Source organism: Pristiophorus japonicus, chromosome 20 (assembly GCF_044704955.1).
Source record: "Pristiophorus japonicus isolate sPriJap1 chromosome 20, sPriJap1.hap1, whole genome shotgun sequence".
In the NCBI taxonomy this organism is placed as follows: Eukaryota; Metazoa; Chordata; class Chondrichthyes; family Pristiophoridae; genus Pristiophorus; species Pristiophorus japonicus.
Genome location: NC_091996.1, coordinates 60,787,384 through 60,812,332, shown reverse-complemented (window position 1 = coordinate 60,812,332; position 24,949 = coordinate 60,787,384). Strand labels below are relative to the sequence as shown.

General features: G+C 47.2%; 1 protein-coding gene across 4 annotated transcripts in view; it reads left to right on the top strand.

Moving 5' to 3' along the window:
• Positions 1-24,050, top strand: part of pnpla7b (patatin-like phospholipase domain containing 7b) — a 354,575-nt gene extending 330,525 nt beyond the window's left edge. Inside the window, exons 34-36 of one of the 4 annotated variants that reach the window (XM_070862864.1) lie at positions 2,156-2,237; positions 3,983-4,089; positions 18,805-24,050. In XM_070862864.1, coding sequence (XP_070718965.1) covers positions 2,156-2,237; positions 3,983-4,089; positions 18,805-18,867 — 252 coding nt within the window. In that variant the 3' untranslated portion in view covers positions 18,868-24,050. Of the gene's footprint in view, positions 1-2,155; positions 2,238-3,982; positions 4,112-11,684; positions 12,052-18,804 lie in introns of those variants that run through there. The other 3 variants (XM_070862865.1, XM_070862863.1, XM_070862861.1) reach the window with 3 other exon arrangements.
• The last annotated feature ends 899 nt before the right edge of the window (positions 24,051-24,949 follow it).

The following is a 24,949-nucleotide window of genomic DNA, read 5'->3' as shown; positions in this document are numbered from 1 at the left end:
CACCTGTTAAAGCTGGCTTTTCACAGAGAGATGATGGAATCTACCCCAGGGGCAATATAAATTGGGGGCATTTGCCAACTCTGATTGGACACGTTCCTAGAGGTTTCATCACATGACCTCCAACCACCCTCCCCAAACAGCCTTTTTATCCCATTTCCAATTTTCCATACCTAATAAACAAAAGTGTTCAAATAATATGAAAAATACAGATGATTTTTTTTAATGCCCCATGATATTTCTCCCAGAGTGCTTGCAGCTGTTTTTTTGAAGATTATTCTTAGATTCCTAGAGATTCCAGGGCATATGTGGAGGGTTGGTAACCCAGTGCAGCTCTGGGCCTGCTGCCTGTTCCCCGGGTGTTTACAATGTGAGCGGTGAGCCTGTCCCTCGAGATGGCCTGTGTGTTTATCTGTTTCCACGGTGATGGCTGATTCAATCCCTCACGGGGCTGCAACACAGCAGTATAGCTTGTCTTGAATCTCTGGGGAGCCAAGTTTGGCTGTAATCTCTGAAGTTACAGTAACAGCCAATATAGCACCTCAGCGACCCAGTTTGCCAGTTTTACTTGGGATATGATCTCTTGGCCACTGGAAAGTTCCCAGTCACTCGATTTGGAATATCCCCTTTCGGTTGGGCCCAGGATCAAGAACCTCCTTGCTTGTGTGCTTGTGGTGTGCGCGAGAAGTAGCTCTCCATGCTGGATCTTCTCGAGTACACATTGTTCGTTATCCCAAAGTCAACGACCTCAGAATGGTCTTGAGACCAACATTATTGGCGGATTTCTACTCTCCCATTTCTCATGCTAGCGGCAACTCTAGGAGCCCAGATCAGCAGCTTTGTATTGATCTCTTGAGAAGGAACAGGGCCCTTGGAGAAATCCGGTGGTGCCTGAACGTCATTGAAAACTATTGACATCTCCTAGAATTTCCTAATCTATCATAAATCCAGCAGCACCTCTAATGGTGGCGAGGTTCCTCCCCTTCACATCGCATATCGAGGAACACCAGTACAACTTCCAATACAAGAGCTTCCTCAACACTGCCGTTTCTGCATCTCAAGATCTGCCTCTTCTGTTACCCTCGTTTCACTGTTGGGAAATGTGCGGCCACCTTACTCTAATCCCCAGGTTATTTATTAATGTAGATTTGTACCTTTGGTGCAGCCAGTGTTATTTTCCTTCCAGTGTTCTCCCTCTCCCTGGTGCACTGACTGTTCCCGATACAGTCTCCAGCGCTTCACTCATGCCAGAGTGTGGGTAGCTGCAGACTGGTTGTAGCATGGGAGGCATCATAGTTGAGCCCAAACCTGTCCCTATCCCACACGCACGCTTTCAATGGATCGTGATCAGGAGCAGAAACCTTTTGTTTTTTACCCCAATCACTAACCCAAGGGCTTTGTGGCTTGATGCAGTGTCCACCTCCTGCCCAGGTGAGCTCAGCACAACTGACAATGAAACCTGTGACTGTCTGGTCTCTACGCCTACGTGTTGCACCAAGTGTTGCATTTACACATTGGGCCATCGAGGAAGTGGTATAACCACAGCTAATTCCTGCTGTATGCACGTTGTGTGGGGGGATTTGCAGGAGTCTACTTCTTGCCTCATGTGCGTTCCTGATTTTCATTGTCCCCACCATTGGCTGTGCCTTCAGCTGCATGGGCTCTAAGCTCTGGAACTCCCTCCCTAAACCTCTCCACCTTTCTACCTCGCTCTCATTTATAAACCTACCTCTTTGACCAAGCTTTTGTTTGCCTGTCCTAATATCTCCAAGTGGCTCGGTGTCAAACTTTGTCTGATAACTCTCCTTTGAAGCGCCTTGGGGTGTTTTACTACATTAAAGGCGCTATATCAATTAAATATGTTAGAAATTGAGAGACTTGTTGAGGTGAGAGAAAGAATAAAACCTCATGACTGCTGAGAATTGAGAATGAAACGCTGGCAGCGCGCAGCACAGATCAGTCACTGAAAGCGAAGGGTTAACAATTTGGGTTTGACTGTTCCGTTGATGGTGTTCTCAGATACTGACTGGGTTTCTGTGTTTTTCCAGAATCATCTGTTTCTGTTTCTGGTCTGTCGGGGTCAATACAATGTGAAAGATATTTTCGAAAATGATCTTTTCCTCCTGCTGTATATAACGTCAGTGTTTTCTTTCAACAGGTTACATGTCCGAACGCCTCCTTCACTGACCTGGCTGAAATCGTGTCCAGAATCGAACCTGCAGCGATGCAGATTGTGGATGGTGAGTGGTGGGCTCCCATGTGCAGACTGGGAGTGTACCAGCACCTGAAAACTAAGCCTGATACAGTATAGTCCTTCCGTATAGACCATCTCATGTCATTTACTTCATCTCCTATCCTGATTAACACCATCTCCCGGCATAGGTGAGATTACCCCCAGCCACCCTATTGCTGACTGTTTGACAGTCTTGCCCCGACTCCCCTCTTTCCTGTAGTTTTCTATGGAGCAGAACATGATTCATTGAACTGAGGAGACTTTTAATTTTGATAAACAAATGACATATCTTATCCTAATGAATATTTCAACAGCTGATTTGTTTCCCAGTTTTAATGCCAATCTATGCACGGTTGAGTTCACTCCCGCTTATGCTCTATAGTTCTTTTTCTTGTGCACATGCCCTCTTTCTGTCTGTCCCTCGGTGTGTTCTCTCGCACACGTTTGCTTTTTCTTGTTCTCTCATGTCTCTCGCACAGATTCTCGTGCACATTCTCTCTCTCTTTCTTTCTCTCTCTCTCTCTCACTCCATCTTGTTCCCCTGCCCTCGGCCCCCTGCCCTCAGCCTCCTGCCCTCGGCCTTGGCCCTCTGACTTCTACCTCCCCCTCTACCATGTCCTCTGCCCTCTGAAAGCCCTGAGAAATGCTGGTGCTGGTTATATTAATGGTGGAACACATTACAGATTTAATTTTTCATTTTGTTTTTTTGCCCCTTCTCCCCAGAAACTGTGGCTGGTGGTGAGGTCAAGTTCCCAACCTAAATAGCTCTTGGGGATCTCACTCCACCAGCTGTTCCTCATATGTGAGTCTAGACAGAGAGCAATGGCAGTCTAACCACGGAGGATATTGTACCTGTCCTGGCCCTTGCCTTCACACTCACTCTCTAACCGGGATGCTGAGGAGAGTTATGATGCCCATATTGCCACCCAGGCTCGGATCAGATTAGTCAACAGACCAGGGATCGTTCCTTTGCTATCTGCTGAGATAATGCTGAGGGCTTCCAATTAGAAATGGGTCTATCCCACCATCCATGGAGCAGTTGATCGGACACAGAGCCGCCACATATAGTCCAGTTTAGCACCGTTGTGTTCTCTCACTAACTTTTCTCCCCTCCTGAAGCCGAGGCAGGGCTCACAGGCAACGATTGCCTTCCGGCACCTCTCCCGGTGCCGACTCCTAGCCGGCTAGCACACCGCTCAATGTCTGCTCTCCAGTAAGCAGTAAATACAGAAGCGGATTTTGCATCCCATCTCTCCACGAATCTTTGTATCCAGCGCCCCCAACTGGGAAATTCACATCTGAACATCAGGCTCAGCTGCAATGACTCCCATTGTCAAATAGCCTGTCCATGTTTGGTGTACGCAGCAACTTGGGAGAGATACCAGAGAGCTGTTGGTATCCATGGAAACTGAAGCTAGCAAGGGTCGGTGCCTTTAGCAGCAGAAGAGAGCAAATTGCCCCCAAAAAATGAGAGGTTTCTTCGGTCATTAAAATGTTTTATATTTCTTTTAAAACTATCCAGCAAATCTGGGGTCTGGCACTCGTTGTCGAGGCCAACGTGTGATTAACGGAGCAGTGTGAGTCACTGCTTTGGCAGTTGATGTAAAAGTCATGAGTGCAACACTTTCACCGCTGTTGATTGGCTTTGGGAATCGCAGCCGGTGTTTGGAAAGGGCACTGGCTCCAGCTATTGGGCTGACTATATACTGCCCGTGCTCTATCTTAACGTGACACCTACTGTCTATTCCGCAGATGAGTCCGACTACCAGACCGACTATGAGGAGGATGCTTTGGACACCGAGAGAGACGATTATGATGGTGTCCCCAGTGAGCAGAATGAAGACGAAACCTCTAACAGTGTAAGAGGGGTAGATAATATTGGTGAGAGACCGTGAACGCTGGAAAGGCACAGCAGGTCCCATCAGCATCTAAACGAGGAAGGTGGGCGCTCCTGGCCCATTGAAAGCTGCCTCTCTCCCAAAGACACTGACAAACCTGCTGTGTGACTTTACTGTATTTATCGTTGATTCTGTTGTTGTCGCTCTTTTTACAGTCGCTGCACAAACAGCACTCCCTGGCTTCAAAACAACTGCAGTAAATAATACACTCCGAATGCAAGCTGACAGCTCACCCTTTTAATATCCCTTGATACCCTTAAGAATCTATGTAATCATCATCATCATCATCATCATAGGCAGTCCCTCGGAATCGAGGAAGACTTGCTTTCACTCTAAAAATGAGTCCTCAGGTGGCTGAACAGTCCAATACGAGAACCACAGTCCCTGTCACATGTGGGACAGATAGTCGTTGAGGGAAAAGGGGGGCTGGGACAGGTTTTTCAGTCTTGAAAGCTCCAACTGTCCCCAGCATGCACAGCCTTTTGGGGGAAGGAAGTTCCAGACTTCTACACTACCCTCTGTGCCCTTTTGTTCTTCATTTCCCCACCAGAGAAAACGGTTGCTCTGTATCTACACCCCATCGAATCCTTTTCACACCTTAAACACAATGTTGCTGTACATTTCTGTCTAGAAATCTGGTGAAATGATCTGTCACTTAATGGGTGAAGAGGCCCCTTTTAAGAAGAAAATACCTAAATCAATATTTTATTTAAGAGTAGGCTGGCTGAACTAAAACTGTCTCTTGAAAAATGAAAGGAGCGATACTGAGCATGACAGGTAATTAATCGTCGAAGGTCTCGAAAGCTTGTTCAGCTTGACAGAGACATAATAGACTTAAAGTATCTCTGGTGCGCAAAAAAGTCACTGATCTTTACTTTCAAGTGTCAGCTTGGATCAGTTGGTAGGACTCTTGCCTCTGAGCCAGAAGGTTGAGGGTTCAAACCCAGTTCCAGCATTTGGACACGTAATCTATGCTGATACTTCAGAGCAACACTGAGGGAGTGCTGGCTTTCAGATAAGATGTTAAACCCAACTGTCTGTTCTAGTGATTCAAGTGGATGTTAAAAACACATCCCACAGTACTGTTCCAAGCAGATGGGAGAGAGAGCAAAACAAAAGAGGAATGCTAGGATCCTCCAGCCCTACAACCCAACGAGACGTCTGCACTTCTTCCAGTTCTGGCCTCTTGCGCATCCCCCGTTTTCATCGCTTCACTATTGGCTCTCGTACCTTCAGCTGCCTAGGCCTTAAACTTCGGAATTCCCTCCCTAAACCTCTCCACCTCTGTACCTCTCTTTCCTCCTTTAAGATGCTACTTAAACCTACCTTTTTGATCAAGTTTTTGGTCATCTGTCCTAATTTCTCCTTTTATGGCTCCGTGTCAAATTTTGTTTGAAGCGTCTTGGAACGTTTTACTACATTAAAGGCGCTATATAAATACGAGTTGTTGAGAGTGCAGTAATAGTCGGATGGTTAAAGGAAGTATTGATGGACTAAGTGAATTACAGAGGAGGTGGAGTCCCAGTGTAGAATACTGACTCCCAAGGCAATAAAAGTGTATCAAAGGGGGTCTGGATGCTTGAACAATTGGCGTTTTCAAGATTGAGATCGATAGATCTTTGTTGGGTAAGGATATCAAATCACTGAAGCCCATGGGATTAAAGGGGTAGTGACTACATGAATACTAAATTGGCTAAGAGAGGGGCAGCAGAGAGTAGTGGTGAATAGTTATTTATCAGACTAGAGGGAGGGATACAGTGGTGAACCCTAGGGGTCAGTATTGTGCCCACTGCTCTTTTTGACACATTAGTGACATGGACTTGGGTATGGAGAGCATAATTTCAAAGTTTGCTGATGACAGAAGGCTTGGAAATGTAAGAAACAGTGAGGAGGATAGCAGCAGACTTCAGGAGGACATGGACAGACTGGTAAAATGGACAGATACATAGCAGAAGAAATTTAAGACGGAGAAGTAATGGGAAAGAGCGGGAGAGTGCTCTTCGAAAGAACCAGTGCAGACTCGATGATCCGAATGGCCTCCTGTGATTACTATTCAATGAGTCAATGACAGGTGTTGAAGTGATGCATTTTGGAAGGAAAAATTGAGGAGGGGCAATATAAATAAAATGGTCCCATTTTAAAGGGGGTGCAGGAACCACGAGAGACCTAGGGATGCGTAAATCTTTGAAAGTGGGAGGACAAATTGAGATGGCTTTTAAAAAAGCATGTGGGATATTTGGCTTTATAAATAGAGGCATAGAGTACTAAAGCCAAGAAGTTTGGAAAACCTTTATAAAATACTGGCAACAAGAAGGCCTCAGCTAGAATATTGTGTCCAATTCTGGCCAGCACACCTTAAGATTGATGTCAAGGCCTTGGAAAGGGTACAAGGAAGATATACTAGAATGGTCAGTTACGTGGAGAGACTGGAGAAACTGGGGTTGTTCTCAGAGAACGTTAAGGGGAGATTTGTTCAAAATCATGGGGGTTTTGATAGAGTAGATAGGGAAAACTGTTTCTACTTGCAGGAGGGTCAGTATCCAGAGGGCACTAATTTAAGGAAAATGGAAAAGCATCCAGAAGGAGAAATTAGGGTAATTTATTTTACACAGCAGGTCATTATGATCTAGAATCCACTGCCTGGGAGGGTCATGTAAGTGGACTCAATCGTAACTTTCAAAAGGAAATGGGGTATATACTTGAAAGGGATAAATGTGTAGGGCAATGGGAAAAGAGCAGAGAAGTGGGACTAATTGGATGGCACAGACACAATGGTCCAAATATCAGCCTTCTGTGCTGTATGAATCTACAAAATGATATGAATCTAAGGTGGGTAAATAGAATTGAGGTACCGATTAGCCATGATCTAATTGAATATCAGAACAGGCTTGAGTGGCTGAATGGCCTATTCCTTTTCCTATGTTCCAAACATGGAAGTGACCCGGCCAACATTCCTCTCCCAACCAACACCACCAAAAACAGAGCAACTGGTCATTCACACAATTTGTTGTTTGTGGGCACCGAGGCAGTCAGGGCCCGCTGGAAGGAGCACTTCGAAGATCTCCTCAATCGAGACTCTGCCTTTGACTCGAGTGTTCTCGACTCCATTCCGCAGCATGCTACCCGCCACCATCTCAGTGAGACCCCAACGCTGCACGAGGTAGAAAAAGCCATAAGACAGCTAAAAAAACAACAAGGCTACAGGAGCGGATGGAATCCCTGCTGCGGCACTGCTGGCACGAATACACAACCTCATCTCTCATCTGGAGGGAGGAGAGCATGCCGGGAGATCTTAGAGATACAGTGATCGTGACCATCTTTTAAAAAGGGGACAAGTCCAACTGCGGCAACTACAGAGGAATCTCCCTGCTATCAGCCACTGGGAAAGTTGTTGCTAGAGTCCTCCTCAACCGTCTTCTCCCCGTGGGGCACAACGGACATGATTTTTGCAGCGCGACAGCTGCAGGAACAATGCAGGGAACAGCACCAGCCCTTATACATGGCTTTCTTTGACCTTACAAAGGCCTTTGACACTGTAAATCGCGAGGGTCTATGGAGCGTATTCCTCCGTTTCAGATGCCCCAAAAGTACGTCACCATCATCCGCCTGCTCCACGGCAACATGCAGGCCGTGATCATTACCAACGGATCCATTACAGACCCAATCCATATCCGGACCGGGGTCAAGCAGGGCTGCATTAGTGCCCCAACCTCTCAATCTTCCTCGCTGCCATGCTCCACCTCACAGTTGACACGCTCCCCGCTGGAGTGAAACGAAACTACAGAACCAGTGGGAACCTGTTCAACCTTTGCCGTCTCCAGGCCAGGTCCAAGACCACTTCAACCTCTGTCGTCGAGCTACAGTACGCGGACATAGTCGACATATTTACCAAGGCATATGAAAGCATAGGCCTTACGCTAAACATCAGTAAGACAAAGGTCCTCCACCAGTCTGTCCTCGCCGCACAGCACTGCCCCCCAGACATCAAGATCGATGGCACGGTCCTAGACAACGTGGACCACTTCCCTTATCTCGGGAGCCTCCTATCGATGAGAGCAGGCATTGACGACGAGATCCAACACTGCCTCCAGTGCGCCTGTGCCGCCTTCGGTCGCCTGAGGAGAAGCTCATGGTCTACAGGGCCGTAGTAATATCCGCCCTCCTGTATGGCTCAGAGCTGTGGAACATGTACAGTAGACACCTCAAGTCGCTGGAGAAATACCACCAGCGATGCCTCCGCAAGATCCTACAAATCCCCTGGGAGGACAAACACACCAACGTTAGTGTCCTCGTCCAGGCCAACATCCCCAGCATTGAAGCACTGACTACACTTGATCAGCTCTGCTGGGCAGGCCACATAGTTTGCATGCCAGACACGAGACTCCCAAAGCAAACGCTCTACTCTGAACTCACCCACGACAAATGAGCCAAAGGTGGGCAGAGGAAACGTTACAAGGACACTCTCAAAGCCTCCCTGATAAAGTGTGACATTCCCACTGACACCTGGGAGTCCCTGGCCAAAGACCACTCTAAGTGGAGGAAGTGCATCCGGGAGGGCGCTGAGCTCCTCGAGTATCGTCGCCGAGAGCATGCAGAAATCAAGCGTAGGCAGCAGAAGGAGCGTGCGGCAAACCAGGCTCCCTGCCCACCCTTCCCCTCAACCTGTGACAGACTGTGGGCTAGACTTGCACTTCACATCGCCCATCTAAGGCCCATCTATCGCCCAAAACTGACCCCTATCGCCCATTTTGAGCAAAAAGTGGAAACTAAGCCCAAAACATCGGCGGCAAAATAGGCCTCCAAGTTTCCACTTTGATCGCCGAGATGATCGCCCATCCCAAGTTTCGGCACTTAGCATGCACTTCGCTGGGCCGATGCAAGGCCCAAAAGAGTGCTCAAAAATAGTTGCTTTTTCAGGGCCTAAGAGAAGGAAATGGGCACTACAGATGCCATTTTTAACTTCGGAGGAAGGGTGGAGAATTAGTTGAGAGTCATTTAGAGAGTAAAATTGAAGAAAATTGAACTCAGAAATTTGGGACAGGGAATATAAATAGGTATTATCAACTTATTTATGCTAAATAGATCTCATATATATATACTGGAATTATTTAGTAAATAGTTTTTACATAGTGATGTTATTTAATGATATTGTTGGTGCCTATCAAACTGATTGTACTCTCTAAGCTGTATACCAGAGAGGGCAGACTACAGTGATTATAGAGTATAGAGTGCAGAGATTATCAAAATTAGTGAAAGTAATTATTGATAGTGATTATGGGGCCTATGCTTTCCCTGCCTTTAATTGCAACTGCTTACCCACTGGTTACTGAAAGGATCAATCGAAGAGGTGGCACAGTAATACATAGACGGAGACGAAGACAGAGGAAGAGACCGTACAGCCAACGAAGGCACTTGGAGAAGCAATTCCACCTGAACTTGTCTGAAAATGCTTGTCTTAGGAGGCTGCGATTCCGGAAGGAGGTCATCGATGAGATATGTCAGCTCGTCAAGGGCGATCTGCAGCCTTCCAGCACCATCAGAACCACACTGTCCGTTGAGGTGACGGTTACTGCTGCCTTAGTCTTTTACGCATTGGGATCTTTTCAGGCTTCAGCTGGCGACATCTGCCATATATCTCGGCACGCTACACACTGCTGCATTCGACAGGTGACTGAAGCCCTTTACGCTCGCAGGGTGGACTTCATAAGCTTCCCAGTGATCAGGGAGGCACAGACCGAGAGGACTTTGGGTTTCTCGAGAATAGCAGACTTCCCCAAGGTACAGGGAGCAATAGACTGCACGCACATTGCCCTGAAAGCACCCTTAAAGAACGCGGAAGTGTTTCGTAACAGAAAGGGGTTCCATTCACTAAATGTGCAGCTTGTTGTCGACCACAATCAAACAATTCTGACAGTAAATGCTACATTTCCTGGCAGCATCCATGATGCGCACATCCCACGTGAGAGTGCTATCCCTGACCTGTTTGCTAATCAGCCAGAAGGTCATGGTTGGATGCTGGGGGATACATAGCGGATGCATTGACAGTCATTTTCCAACATTCCATAGACTCTGGATCAGTTCCTATCGAGTGGAGGGTAGCCAATGTAATACCACTTTTTAAAAAAGGAGGGAGAGAGAAAACAGGGAATTATAGACCGGTCAGCCTGACCTCAGTAGTGGGTAAAATGATGGAATCAATTATTAAGGATGTCATAGCAGCGCATTTGGAAAGAGGTGACATGATAGATCCAAGTCAGCATGGATTTGTGAAAGGGAAATCATGCTTGACAAATCTTCTGGAATTTTTTGAGGATGTTTCCAGTAAAGTGGACAAGGGAGAACCAGTTGATGTGGTATATTTGGACTTTCAGAAGGCTTTTGACAAGGTCCCACACAAGAGATTAATGTGCAAAGTTAAAGCACATGGGATTGGGGGTAGTGTGCTGACATGGATTGAGAACTGGTTGTCAGACAGGAAGCAAAGAGTAGGAGTAAATGGGTACTTTTCAGAATGGCAGGCAGTGACTAGTGGGGTACCGCAAGGTTCTGTGCTGGGGCCCCAGCTGTTTACATTGTACATTAATGATTTGGACGAGGGGATTAAATGTAGTATCTCCAAATTTGCGGATGACACTAAGTTGGGTGGCAGTGTGAGCTGCGAGGAGGATGCTATGAGGCTGCAGAGTGACTTGGATAGGTTAGGTGAGTGGGCAAATGCATGGCAGATGAAGTATAATGTGGATAAATGTGAGGTTATCCACTTTGATGGTAAAAACAGAGAGACAGACTATTATCTGAATGGTGACAGATTAGGAAAAGGGGAGGTGCAACGAGACCTGGGTGTCATGGTACATCAGTCATTGAAGGTTGGCATGCAGGTTCAGCAGGCGGTTAAGAAAGCAAATGGCATGTTGGCCTTCATGAAGGGGATTTGAGTACAGGGGCAGAGAGGTATTGCTACAGTTGTACAGGGCCTTGGTGAGGCCACACCTGGAGTATTGTGTACAGTTTTGGTCTCCTAACTTGAGGAAGGACATTCTTGCTATTGAGGGAGTGCAGCGAAGGTTCACCAGACTGATTCCCGGGATGGCGGGACTGACCTATCAAGAAAGACTGGATCAACTGGGCTTGTATTCACTGGAGTTCAGAAGAATGAGAGGGGATCTCATAGAAACGTTTAAAATTCTGACGGGTTTAGACAGGTTAGATGCAGGAAGAATGTTCCCAATGTTGGGGAAGTCCAGAACCAGGGGTCACAGTCTAAGGATAAGGGGTAAGCCATTTAGGACTGAGATGAGGAGAAACTTCTTCACCCAGAGAGTGGTGAACCTGTGGAATTCTCTACCACAGAAAGTTGTTGAGGCCAATTCACTAAATATATTCAAAAAGGAGTTATATATAGTCCTTACCCCTTGATCCCCCTAGTAGTATGGCAAGAAAGCAGGAATGGGGTACTGAGGTTGCATGTTCAGCCATGAACTCATTGAATGGCGGTGCAGGCTCGAAGGGCCGAATGACCTACTACTTCACCTATTTTCTATGTTTCTGTGATAAAGGATATGGCCTTGCCAGTTGGCTCATGACCCCTCTGCATAATCCTGTCACTGAAGCACAGAAACGATATAATGAAAGTTACATAGCGACTTGTAACATCGTTGAAAAGACAATTGGAGTCCTAAAGCAGCGCTTCAGATGCCTGGATCATTCCGGAGGCAGCCTCCAGTACCACCCTGATCAGGTAGCAGAGTTTATTGTGGTGTGTTGCATAACCTAGCTATAAAGAGAGGACAAATAATGCCAGATCATGTTGCAAGTCCACCTCCAGAAGGAGATGAGTCAGAAGAGGCGGCCGGCGAGGATGAAGAGGAGGAACAGGCGGGAGAGGACGCGGACATAGGGGAGCTTAATCAGCCTGGCGATCTAGCACCGGTACCACCACACCTTTCCCGAAGGCCAGTAGCCAGTGGCAGTTACGCGGCCGCTAAGCTTTTGCGTTAGCAGCTCATTAACGAACGCTTCGCATGAACTATTATTGTTGATATTCAAACGTTCAATTACAGTTATGGTTAATCAAAAGTTTCTTTGCCGTGGGGAAACAGAATAAACAAACAAATATGCATGAAAAACTGTACGTTGCAAAACTTAAGTAACTAAGAGAGAAGGTACAAAAGTTGTAGAAACATTTTTTTTTATTAAACAAATTTTTTTTTAAAGAACTGAAGAACAACACCCTCCCTCCAACTGCACCCTTTCCTCAAACTCCCCAAAACGTTAGAAGAAGAAATTGAACATTTAAGTTTTAAAGAACAAGTGACCATTTCAGTCATGCTAACAAGTGACCATTTCATTAACGATAACAAGTGACCATTTCAGAAAGAATGGAAAGTGAACAGTTAAGTCATGATAACAAGTGAACATTTAAGTATTGAATAGTAGTGCCCAATTTAGTAACAATAACAAGAGAATAATAAAGTGAGAATAACAAGTGAACATTTTAGAAACAAGTGAACTATTGAGAAACACTCCTCCCTCCCTACCTGCGGCCACGTTTCCCTCCAGATCCTGTCCCACCCTGTGTTCGCACCCCACGCGCCTGTTTTGGTCTCCACAGACCGACACCAAGACGTCGTGCAGAGTGGGACGGCAAGACTTCCTGCCGTGGTGGAGGTAACGGAGCGGAAGCAGAAGCCTCAGGCTCTACTTCCGAGTCAGGAGGAACTGTGTCCTCCGTACTCGCTTATGTGCTTGGGGTCTCGCTGCGAGTGCCATGTCCAGCCAGCAACTCGTGCCGTAGTGCATTTGTTGCAGCTGTCTGCGCCCTGATCGCCTCCGTCTCCCGAGCAGTCTGTGACTGCTCAGAAGACCAGCTGGAGAAGCACGAGCAGAACTCACTCCAGGTTGTGGAGAACTGGCTCCAATTGTCTGAGAAACCCGCGAACCCCTGGATAAGGTCGTGACTGATCGCGACCGTCTCCCTGCACAGGGAAAGTAAGCTCTCCGTCTGGTCCTCCGTGGCAGGCGAATGCATATCGCACTGACCGGACCGCCGTGGGGTCGGCGTCTGCAATGTCACGTGCCTTGGCGTCACCATCTGCACACCGCTTGGTCCCGGTGCCTCACCTGCCTCAAAAGAGATGGCCGCAGGTTGTCTTCCCCCCCCCCCCCCCACAAAAAAAAAGCTCCTGTTCTTCCTCCTCCTCCTCCTGCTCACGCACAACCACAGCAGAAGTCTGCACTGGCTCTTCCTCTAGCTCTTCCTCTGGGAGTTTCCTGATTGGTCAGTGGATGTGTCCGTTGACTCCATCAACACTTGTTGACCTTTGAAAGACAAATGGAAGTTATAAACAACGTTTAACAATGCAAATCAATTCATCTCAATTAAGAACTCAAAACATTACCATTAGCCCATATGCACAAGCAGTCACCAGGCCTAACATGACTTCATTTGAAGATCAATAGTACATCTCAATTGTATAACTCAATTATATATCAAATTAAAGTTCATTGCATAGGATTACCCGCGGAACAAATATTTACTATTGATTCACACATTACACAATGCACAGTTCTCATTACTCACGTGACTCTAGGGTGGGTTCGGCCACACCACGGGTTGTGACCGAACGGCTTTCTGGCCCCACCAAGGCCACTGCAAGCTCCTCATAGGCAGTGAGCAACTGCAGCATGGCACAGCCCCCACCCGTCCTGCGTTGCTCGCGCTGGTTGATGGAAATCTTCTTCTATAATAGATAAGGTAACATCGCACGGCATAAGCAGATGGATTTGGCAATAAACATTTAGGACTGACAGATTTATAAGTTCAATTTCAAGTTTGCAATACGTTGCATAGGAATAAAATATTTCATACTATAACAATCAAATTTATGTTGCGGTGCATAAATGTAATCATAATTTAATCCTAATTTAGTTACTTAGTCATGCTTAAAGATTACTATATAACATTGCAGATTCTAATTAGATTTTCCATACAACATTAAATAATAAATATGGATGATTTAAAATTTAAATTTCAACTTGCTCTTGCAGCCGCCAGTAAACTGTTCCATCTGTTCCGGCACTGGTCTGGTGTCCGGGCTTCATTCACGTCGGCAATCTCTGCCCAAATCCTCCGATATGCATGAGGTGGAGGTTTCCCATGCCCACCCCGTGTCGGATCCTCCCACCTCGCACTGTGACACTGTTCACTAGGGCCTCATTGGTCTCCTCGCTGAAGGGCTTGGCACTTCGCTTTCCTGCAGCTCCCTCCATTCTTTAAATTTATCTGTTTTTAGAGTTGCTCAAAATACTGCTTTTCTTCTCTCTCTCTCTCTCTCTCTCTCTTCACACCCCCCCCCTCCCCCCACCCCCAGACCCACACAGAGCTTCTGAGCATGTGTGAAGACCCTTGACCTCTGAAAACGCGGAAAGGAGCATCAACCTGAAAAAAAAATCAACCTGCACATGCGCCGTAATGCGTTGCTTAGGAAGCTTTTTTTTTCATTCACTTTGGTTTTCTTTGGGCGATCGCGAGATCACCGAGAAATCACATCGCCCATTTGACATCACTGGGCTAAGGCTGAGTGGAAAATCGCAACAAAAAAAATGGGCCTTGAGCCGACGATCAGCACGGGCGATAGGTCCCGCATCGCTGGAACAAGGCCCATTTTTTTCGGCCTTAGCCACCAAGTGGAAAGTCTGTGGTTCTCGTATTGGGCTGCACAGCCACCAAAGAAGTCATGGTAAGAGTGGAAGCAAGTCTTCCTCGATTCCGAGGGACTGCCTATGATGATGATGATGATGTTTGTGGACAAATGCAAAATACTGGAAATCTGAAATAAAACTGAAAATGTTGGACGTCCAATCCTCTGCACCTCCATCCCCACCAGGGCGGACTGAGGGTGCTCCGCTTCTTCCTCGAACGGAGGCTCAACCAGTCCCCATCCACCACCACCCTCCTCCGCCTGGCTGAACTTGTTCTCACATTGAACAACTGCTCCCTTGACTCTACTCACATCCTTCAAATAAAAGATGTTGCTATGGGAACCCAAATGGGTCCTGATTTTTCGTGGGATATATGGAACATTCTTTGTTCCAGTCCTCCCTTACCTCTTTTTCCGGTACATTGATGGCTGTATTGGTGCCATTTCCTGCTCTCGCCCCGAACTGGAAAATCTCATCCACTTTGCTTCCAATTTCCCCCCTTCACTCACCTTTAACATGGTCTACCTCTGACCCTTCCCTTCCTCGACTTCTCTGTCTCTATTTCTGGGGATACGCTATCGACCAATATCTACTATAAGCCCACTGACTCCCACAGCTACCTGGACTACTCTTCCTCCCACCCCGCTTCCTATCAGGACTCTATTCCATTCTCCCAATTTCTCCATCGCATCTGTTCTGATGGTGCCACCTTCCATACGAGTGCTTCCGATATGTCTTTTTCCTGAACTGAGGATTCCCCTCCACCTTAGTTGACATGGCCCTCGACCGTGTCCGTCCCATTTCCTGCACCTCTGCTTTCTCCCCTTCCCCTCCCTCCCAGAACCACAATAGGCCTCCCCTTGTCCTCATCTTCCACCCCACCAGGCTCTACATTAAATGGGTCATCCTCCGCCATTTCCATCTCATCTAGCATGATGCAACTGTCATGCACATCTTCCCCCTCCCCTCCCCTCTCAGCATTCTGAAGAGACTGCTCCCTCCGCGACACCCTGGTCAACTCCTCAATCACCCCCTCACCTCCCCACAGCACCTTCCCCTGCAAGCGCCTGCCCTTTCACCACCTCCCTTCCCCCCCCGTTCAGGGCCCCAAATACTCCTTCCAAGTGATTTACTTGTACTTCTTTAAATTTAGTATACTGTATTCTCTGCTCACGTTGCGGTCTCCTCTACAAGCATAGATTGGGCGACCGCTTTGCGGAACACCTCCGTTCAATCCACAAGCGTGGCTCTGAGCTTCCGATCACCTGTCACTTTAATTCTCTGCTCCATTCCCACTCTGACCTCTCCGTCCTTGGCCTCCTACATTGCTGTAATGGAGCTCGAGGAACAGCATCTCCTCTTTCGATTAGGCACTTTACATCCTTCCGGACTCGACATCGAGTTCACCAATTTCAGATATTAACCTTTGCTCCCATTTTTTTCGGACAGCAGGTCTGCTTTTGACATTTTCAGCTCCTCTAGACCCAGCTTTTGTTTATTTACTTGTCCCATTACCATCTCCCTTTCGCCTTGCCCCATCACCCCTTTTGTCATTTTATATCTCCTATCTGCTACCCTATCACCTACCTTCCCTTTTGTTCTGCCCTCCCCTGCCCCCCTTTCCCTATCTCTGTACTTGCTTAAAACCTGTTACATCTCTAACTTTTTCCAGTTCTGACGAAAGGTCATCGACCTGAAACGTTACCTCTGTTTTTCTCTGCACAGATGCTGCCTGACCTGCTGAGTATTTCCAGCATTTTCTGTTTTTATTATTGCTGTTTGTGGGACCTTGTTGTGTACAATTCCCTGCGGTATGTACATAACAACAGTGGCTGCATTTCAAAAGTAGTCCTTTGTCCGGGAAGCCCCTTGGGCTGTCCTGCATGATACGACAGGGTGTGATATAAATCCAAGTTCTTCTTTCAATGCGTATTTTATTTATTTGCTGATATTTAAATGATCAAACACTTGCCTCTTGGTTCTCTATGTACTGTGACCCCTCTTATACACTTTTATTGCCTTGGGAGGCATTGCCCTACCCTGGGACTCCACCGCCTCTGCGTTTCACTTCGCCCATCAATGCTTCCATTAACCACCCGAGGACGTTTCTGCACTCTCCCAGTATCCCCCCTTGTGTATTCTTCCTCTCCTCCCCCAACCCCCACTGTCCTGTTTTCTGTCTCACTCTGCCTGTTCTAGTTATATCTCACACAAGAGCTGTGACATACTGAGTTATTTATCATTATATCGCACGAGATCAGCAACGCAGGATGATTCCTAAACACCTCTGCCCTGCCACGTCTCTTCCCAAAGCCTCCTCAAAACCCACCCCTTTGACCTCAACCACAGTCACTTCCCCTGACCTCCTGCATACTCCTGCTCCGTGCCTGATCTGGTCCTGTTGTGGACCACTGAGGGGCATCTCACTATTTTAAAGGCGCTATACAAATGAAAATTGTAATACCACACACGGGTAGGAGGTGCTTTGGGATATTCATACTTATCCCATAGAGAGTGGCTGCGATGCAGTGGATTATTTGCAGTTATATCGCATGTAGGATCTGAAATGCAGTGGGTTGTCAGCTATTTCCAGTTTTATCATCCACATCTGAGAGTTATAAACTCCAACAACAGCATTTTAGTGAAAACAGATTTTATAGTTGTGCAGGTACAACGTGCGAAATCCGAATCTTCGGGACCGACTCCATGCTGTTTTTTGTTTTTTTTCCGGATTTCAGACAAGAAAATCAATAGTCTTGACACCTGGAATCCTCCGGACCGAATCCGTGCCGGGTTTTGAACGGCGATGTCCAAAATCCGGCAAAACCTGAAATCGGGCACGGATTCGGTCGAGGATTCTAGATTTCGAATGATTGATTGTCTTATCTGAACTCCGGAATCCGCGACAGAATCCGTGCCGGATTTCGGACCTTGCTGCTCGCCGATTCTCGCCGCTTGCTGATTCCTGTGGCCACCCGGCGCTGCGCTTTTTACTGGTAAGTAGCCTCCTTATTCCTCGAACCACCCCACTGTTGGCCGCCTCAAAAATGTCAAGTTTTCAGACAAAATTTCCGGATTCCAGACGACTCCATCCACGATGCGCAAAATGTCTGGCTTTCGGACAATTCCGGTTTTCGGAGTTCCGGATTCGGGACATTGCATCTGTACAACATACAGACCTAGAAATTCAGTGGCGCCATCTTTGGGCATGTGGAAGGGCGCCGGGATCAGCGACGGTTGGGGGCTTTGGTGATGATCGGGTGGCTGTGTCCATCGCGGGAGGCACTGATCAGGTGTGGGGCTGCAGCAGGTCCCGTTCTTTGGACGTGGGATCAGGAGGAGCACTCCTGCCCCTCCACATTTGGGTAAGTATATTTTTTAAATCTTGCCTTGCCTGGTTGCGGCCTAACCAGCGGTACCTTTAAGGACCGTCGGTTAGGCCGCATGCAAACCTGTTTTTTTTCAGAATGCAGCTGTTGCAGACGCTGGCTGCCTCGGTGTAAGCCAATCTTGCAGTGGGGGTCTCTCAAACAGGCATAAACAAATAAGGGGCCCAACACCTGTTGCAGACATGGGCACTGCACGGCAATTTTTGGAACTTTACCAATATGGCAGGCGGTGCACTTCTGTCTGGCTCATAACAAGCATGCATTTCCTGCCTGCCATATTGGATGCTTAGGAGGCCATTTAGCGCCCGCGAAACAGGTATTGTGTGTCTGAAGTTCTAGGCCAAGGCATCAATCGAATTACGGACCAGAGTTCAGGGTTGCACTTTGATGAATAAAGACATCAACAATTCCCTTCTCGGCTGTCTGGTTAATCTTGATGTTCTTCGCAAAATAAGAGCCTTTGTTTCGTTGCCATGGCAATTAGGCCTAACTGATGGTAAGGCCTACTGCTCAAAGGAACGCCTAAGGTTCAGCAGATGGGTTTCTCAGAATAATGTGTCTCACTCTTTTTTTTAATGTGTTGCAGGATGAAGAGGGTGAATTCAGGGAGAGCAAATCCACTTCTGGAGCTCAGAGCACGGCGGCCTAACGTTATGGAGCACCAGCCTTCCCAGGCTGCAGCCGGCATGGCTATGGGTTTATTTGTTATGAATCCTATTGTTCCTTGCTCCACTGTCCTTCATACTAATCAGGCGGTGTCCTCCATTTTATTATGCAAATTTTGTTTGGGGTGAGGGGGGATAGAAGAGTGTTTGTGGTGGGGTTGTCAAGGCAATATTACCTGCCACCTCCTTATTAACGATAGATATGAGCGTGTGAAGTTGAGGCCTTAGATCCAGTTTCGTAAACCAAATTTGTACATAAATAGTTTTTCAGACTCATGAGTTAGATGACGTTTAGTGTGGGGATGTCTGAGTTATTTCAGGACTTTGTAAAAACACCTCATTTTATTCCTCCCACCCCATCAATAGATTTGTTAGAAGGTTCCAGAAGGGAGTCACACAGACTCATTTAGCACTTTAAATCCATATATCGTTCTCTTTTCAATGTCATGATGTAGCGTTTAAGCTCGTTTCTGCCAAAGTGGGTGTGTGTTTTTAAATGCAAGGTGCAGCAGTTTATATTTGCCTTACAATGCACTCCTGCTGCTGAAGGAACAATGGGGGAGGGGTGGGTGACCTGTTGCCAGGCCTCTGCCAAATACTCCTCGACAAGTCACCAGTAGGGGGCGCAGAGCAGCAGCCCTCACTCGCTCACCCCTCGGATTTTTCCTTCCCCCATATGGAGTGGTCACCCATCTTCTGCTAGGACTGTGGGAGAATGCCATGCATATGTAGACCTGTTTCATCCCACACAGCCTTTCTGAAAACGCAGCTTTGGAAAATAATCCTTTTTGGTCCATTTTCATTTCAATTAGTCATTTCTGAGCCACTACCCCCCCCCCCCCCCCTGCACCCAGTCTGTCCATTTCAAACCCATCCAATGGGCACATTAACTACCTAACCGCCCCCCTCCCCCCCGGGTAGTGTGTTGCCATCCCTCTTGGTTTACTGCTAATATCTTGTTTGCTGGCAGTGAAACAGCTAGGGTCAGAGTGGATCTCGGGTAAAGGGCACAGTTCATAACCCTTGCCTTCCAAACCCCCAGAGATCGCCAGTCCCCAGTTTGGGTATTGCAGCTTGTTGTCATGACACTGATTGATTGTTGCCATGAAAACTGACATGCAGCAGAATTCTCCCCCATTGCCCAACCATTGGGTGCCAAACTCTGCTAATGCCTGTATCACGCTGTACTCTGGCATGCTCCTCAAGGGATTGTCCACACCCACACAGGCTGATGGTGCCACTTCCAGATATGTCGCTCCTGCGGTCGAGGGGAAGGGCGCACGACCTTCTGTACCTTTCCCCTCCAATGCCTCCTCCCCACCCGATCCCCTAACTCGATGCGGCTCAGTTTGAGAAATGGGCAGAGTCGGATCGGAGGCTACCTCCAACTCCCCCACCCCAACCATGTGGCACAATTTAAACACCAAGCAAAATGAGCTAACGCACTCCACAGTTAACGGGTGAAACCTATAGTAGCCACATCCTGTAACTTTCAGAAGTCATTCCTGCTCCTCTGTCTAACATCCTTCACCATCCCCCCACTGAATCCCCAGATTAAATAGAATGAGAATGGTGCTGAGCAAAGCTCCAAGGTACACACCTCCCTTCTCCCCTTCCCTTTTCCACCAAATTGAAGGGTTGCAGAATGCCTGAAAGCAGATTGAGTTTGACACATGTATTGCCTTTGTGCCTTGTGGTTTGGAGCAGTGTTTCCACTCTAAGCAGATGGGGTTCCTTGGAGGAGTCGGTTCGAGTGTTCTATGGAGCCTTGGGTTGTTCTGAAAAGATGGACAAAGCACGGTGCTGGGGCATTGCCCCAGTGTAATGCCCGCACTACTGATGTATATTGGCTGCATTTCACTGGCATTTGAATTGTGCCAATCTCCATGGGGTTGGAGTTCCAGTGACAGACGGCTTGGCTCCGCACCCCCCCCCTGCCCGTACTTGCTTTGTGCCACTCAGACCAGACCGGAGTTCGGATCAATTGACTGAATAACGTGGGCACAAAGTTCCGATGAAACGGGAGGGCAATGTGACGAAAAGGCAGCATGAACTCTGCCCCAACGCGCTGTGTCCTCTGGGTCAGCTCCTTATCAGCCGGTGTCCCACGACGGGACCCACAGCTGCAGAGTCATCATTCAGCTAGTGATTACTGCAAAATAGTCTGAAGATTGTGCGGCATATCAGTATATAAAATGGGCATCTACCTCGTAGCACAGCCAGTATATATACATATACTTACGCACCCAACCTGCAATTCCAGCCCCCCGCCCCCCCCCCCCTTCCCACATTCATTTTAATGGTCAGGAAAATCATGGGCTATGAGTGCAGTTGTAGAAAAACCCGGCCACTATCTCCAACCCAACAGGTAATCTACTCCCAGGCGTGGCCCAAGGATGCCCTCATTTCCTTTTGTCCCCCTCCTTCAGAACCCCCAGTTAATGACCCAGCCAAGCAGCTTAAGGACCACAATGGGGGGGGGGGGGGGAGGGGTCAGGGGGACTTCACTACACTTGTTGCCAGCGATGCCATTTGTACATCAACCCTAATGCAAAATAGGCTTTCCATTGCAGCTTTCCCAAGAGCCCACTTTGGCTCCTTTTAAAAGCTGGAGATCTGCCTGTGGATGTGTTGTCTGCAGGACTGACCAGTATGAAGGATATGTTTACTTTCAAGCAGCTGAGATTTATTGTGCGGTGAATGTGTCCTGTGCAGATATCACAGAGAGACAAACGTTCATCTTCTGTCACAGGAGCCCGTTGAATATGATGAGTAAGGGAATCTTAACAATGATTCCACTTGTGATTTTTTTGGTTGCTTTCTTTAAACTGTTGAAGGTAGAAACACTAAAAGGAACATGTGAGCCTTTAATAGCATCTCATGCCATTCCATCACAGGAGAACAAGAGGAGGAAGTCATGCTCCATAAATCACGCCTCTCTCACGTCATCAGAGCCCTGAAGCAAGTTAAAAGCTTAATAGGAGTGAATGACACGCACACACAAAACCTAATAGCCAAAAAGTCTGTGGACATATGACGCATAATCCCAGTGAATATGTGTCCGTTCCTGCAGCCATCCCGGCTGTGAGCTGGTAATCATTTTTGTTTTGTTGCAATAATCAATGCAATATTTAATATTATTGAAACTTAGCTTGTGCAGAGTTGAGAGGTTGGTGATCATTAACCGGTGTCTAGTGCCTTGACGATGGAAGAATGAATCCCCTCCCATTTGAGGCTGGCCACAAAAATGCACAGCTCCAGCCAAGGGCAGGCTGCGCCAGAGAGATGGTAAAAAATAAAGCATTTAAACCACATACAGCACCATTTTCTTTTCATTTATATCGGTGAAATGTTTTGCTTTTCTTTAGATGGAGCTAAATGTGGTGAGGGACGGGAAGGGTTTGATCTCAATTCATGTTGGGTGTGAGGAGCATATTAACAGTGGACCAGATCTCCTTGTAATTTAAAACACAAAAAACAGAACAAAGCCTGATCTTTACATCCCATAACAATATCGTTGTCTGGCCACATCCTGTCTGGGATGTGACCCTGTTTGTGAGCTGGCAGTCTGTCGGTCTGGTGCCTTTAATGAGCTGCGCTGGAGGTATGTGGCCTATCGCCCAGCACTCGAGTGCACCCGTGATTGACTGCACAAACCCAGTCCAGTTCTCTTGCTGAGGAAGGGTAGGTCTGATTCTCTCGGTTTGCAGAGAGCTGAGCCTTGAATGTCCAAGTCCGTTGACAGAAAGCAAACTGGGCAGTGCTGCAGAGAAGCTTCCAGGGTGATCGGGGACTGCCCACTCCGCAGAGGTGGGGAAAGGGGAGAAAAAAAACACCAGTTAATGTCCTGCCCCTCTCAGCTCTTTTAATGTAATTAACAATGTATCTTGTACAAACCCTGCGTCCCCCAGAATACATGTGTTGAAATGGGGGAGGGGGGCCATCTTACTTGTAATCACTGCTTGAGTTTGAATGGAAAGGGGTGAATGTTGAGTGTTGACTGCGTAACTATGGAATGTTAGCCCGCTACGCACCGAGAACGTTTATTGTCTTAACAAGATCCAACATTTCTTGTATTTTCGTAAGCATTCTGTTGATGAGCCCTACGTTATTAGTGGATGGGCAGTCTGTTAGTGCATTGGAGTCTTTGTGTGCCTGTTGTTCAAATCCATTCTCAACTGTTATTCACATTGAAGCTTCTCCTGTGGGTAACTCTGCCCTGTTGTGGGAGTCTGCTCACAGTGCCACTCCCGGTGGGTTAACCAAGGAGAAGCACCAGTCGTATCCGAGAGCAAAAAGACCAGGCTCTCCTGCGAAGGGCACCAGGCCCTGTTGCTTGGGAGTCCAGTATTTGGGCACTAGATCAGTCGACCTGTTGAAGACAAGATGCTATCTAAATACATAGTGTGATGTGGTAATGGATGGTACAGATCAGGAAGGTTGGAGGTCCCATCCCTGGTTGGGCATCATTGGCTGGGACCCACCAGGGGTGCTACCATTGCCCTCCATGTCCCCTGGCTATAGATGGAGAGATTGAACATCAGCCAAACTTCCTGGAAGTACATGTTGTGGGGAGGCGGAGATGAAATTGGGGTCAGTGTGATGCCACCAAAGCGAATCACCACTCTTTGCCTAAGCTGACACATGAAGAACTGTCAGTTGGGAAAGGGCAACATTCCTCCCTCAACCAATATCACAAAAACAGATTAACTGGTCATTTATCTCATTGCTGTTTGTGGGATCTTGCTGTCTGCATATTGGCTGCCATGTTTGCCTACAACACAGCAGTGACTGCACTTCAAAAGTCTTTCAAGAGAGGAAAGGAGAAAAGAAATAGAAAAAATAACATCAAACATGAAAGAGAATTCCGAACAGGTGCCTGACCATTACCACCTTGGGACTCTGGATGAGTTTGTTGGATTTTGCTGCACAGATGTTAAAAGCAGCCTTTAAAAACCGAATAGAAATACAGTCAGGGGCTTGTATAGGACAGAAACCAACCTCTATTATTGGTGCAGTGAACGGGCTGCTTTTATTATAGAAAGAGTTTACTTGAAATTTATTGCTTGTATGGAATCTGTATATAACTAACGTGAAGTATTTTCAGTGTCCACTTTATATTGTGCCCATGTGCCTTATATATCCATTAAAGATGACTTCTTCATTGTTCCTTGTCCGAAAGTCACTTTTTTTTAAAAAACCTCTGCGAAATCAGAGCTAAAAACAGTAAGTACGCAGCCTGTCACTCAGCACCTGATGCAGGAGATGGAGTTGAGTGACAGTGGAGAAGCGAAGCATGCCTACATAGATCTCGGACCTGGGGTCCGTGCAGCATTGTGAGGCTGTCTTGTTTCTGCACAAATTCGGTTATCTAAATTTGGAAGATGGGAGATAGGTTACAGCAAAGTTTTGCAATAGTGCTAGTCATTTGAGCAAAGGATATTGAATTGTTCTGTCAATTTAACTCTATGTTGGGAGTAGATATTTTGTTGAAAACATTCATGGTCACCTTGCCCATATAGGCAGTCCCATTGGACTGTCTGCAGTACCAGTTATGCCTGTAAGTGACGCTGTGACAGGCATTTCCAATGTCAAGAGCATCACACCTTTCGCCTAACAGATCCATCTACTCTAGCGTCCCACAAGGTTCAAATGATTGAACTGGTATAGTTCAGCTGCTAATTAGCAAGTAGCTTTAGTGAAGGGTTACTGCCCTCCATGTACCAAGCACTGGAGTGCACCTGAACACTCTTCCACTTGCAGTGCAAGAACCGTCAACCTTAATAATCCCAACTTCGCGTTGCACACCTTCGGATTCTGCCCTTTGACACTGAAAATTCTCCTTTGAAACTTTCCGGCCTTGAAATATCGTGTTTTGTTAACAGTTAAATCTCCGATGTCCCGCCACTGGTCTAGCGCCCATTCCCAGACATCATTTTCCTGACCACCTATGAGGATCTTGATATCTCGAGCACAGCTATGATGAACTTCCCGTCCCGGTGTGGATGGAGGGCTTGTACCACCCGCCTCAACTGAGCAAAGATTGGGAATCCTGGTTTATTGGGA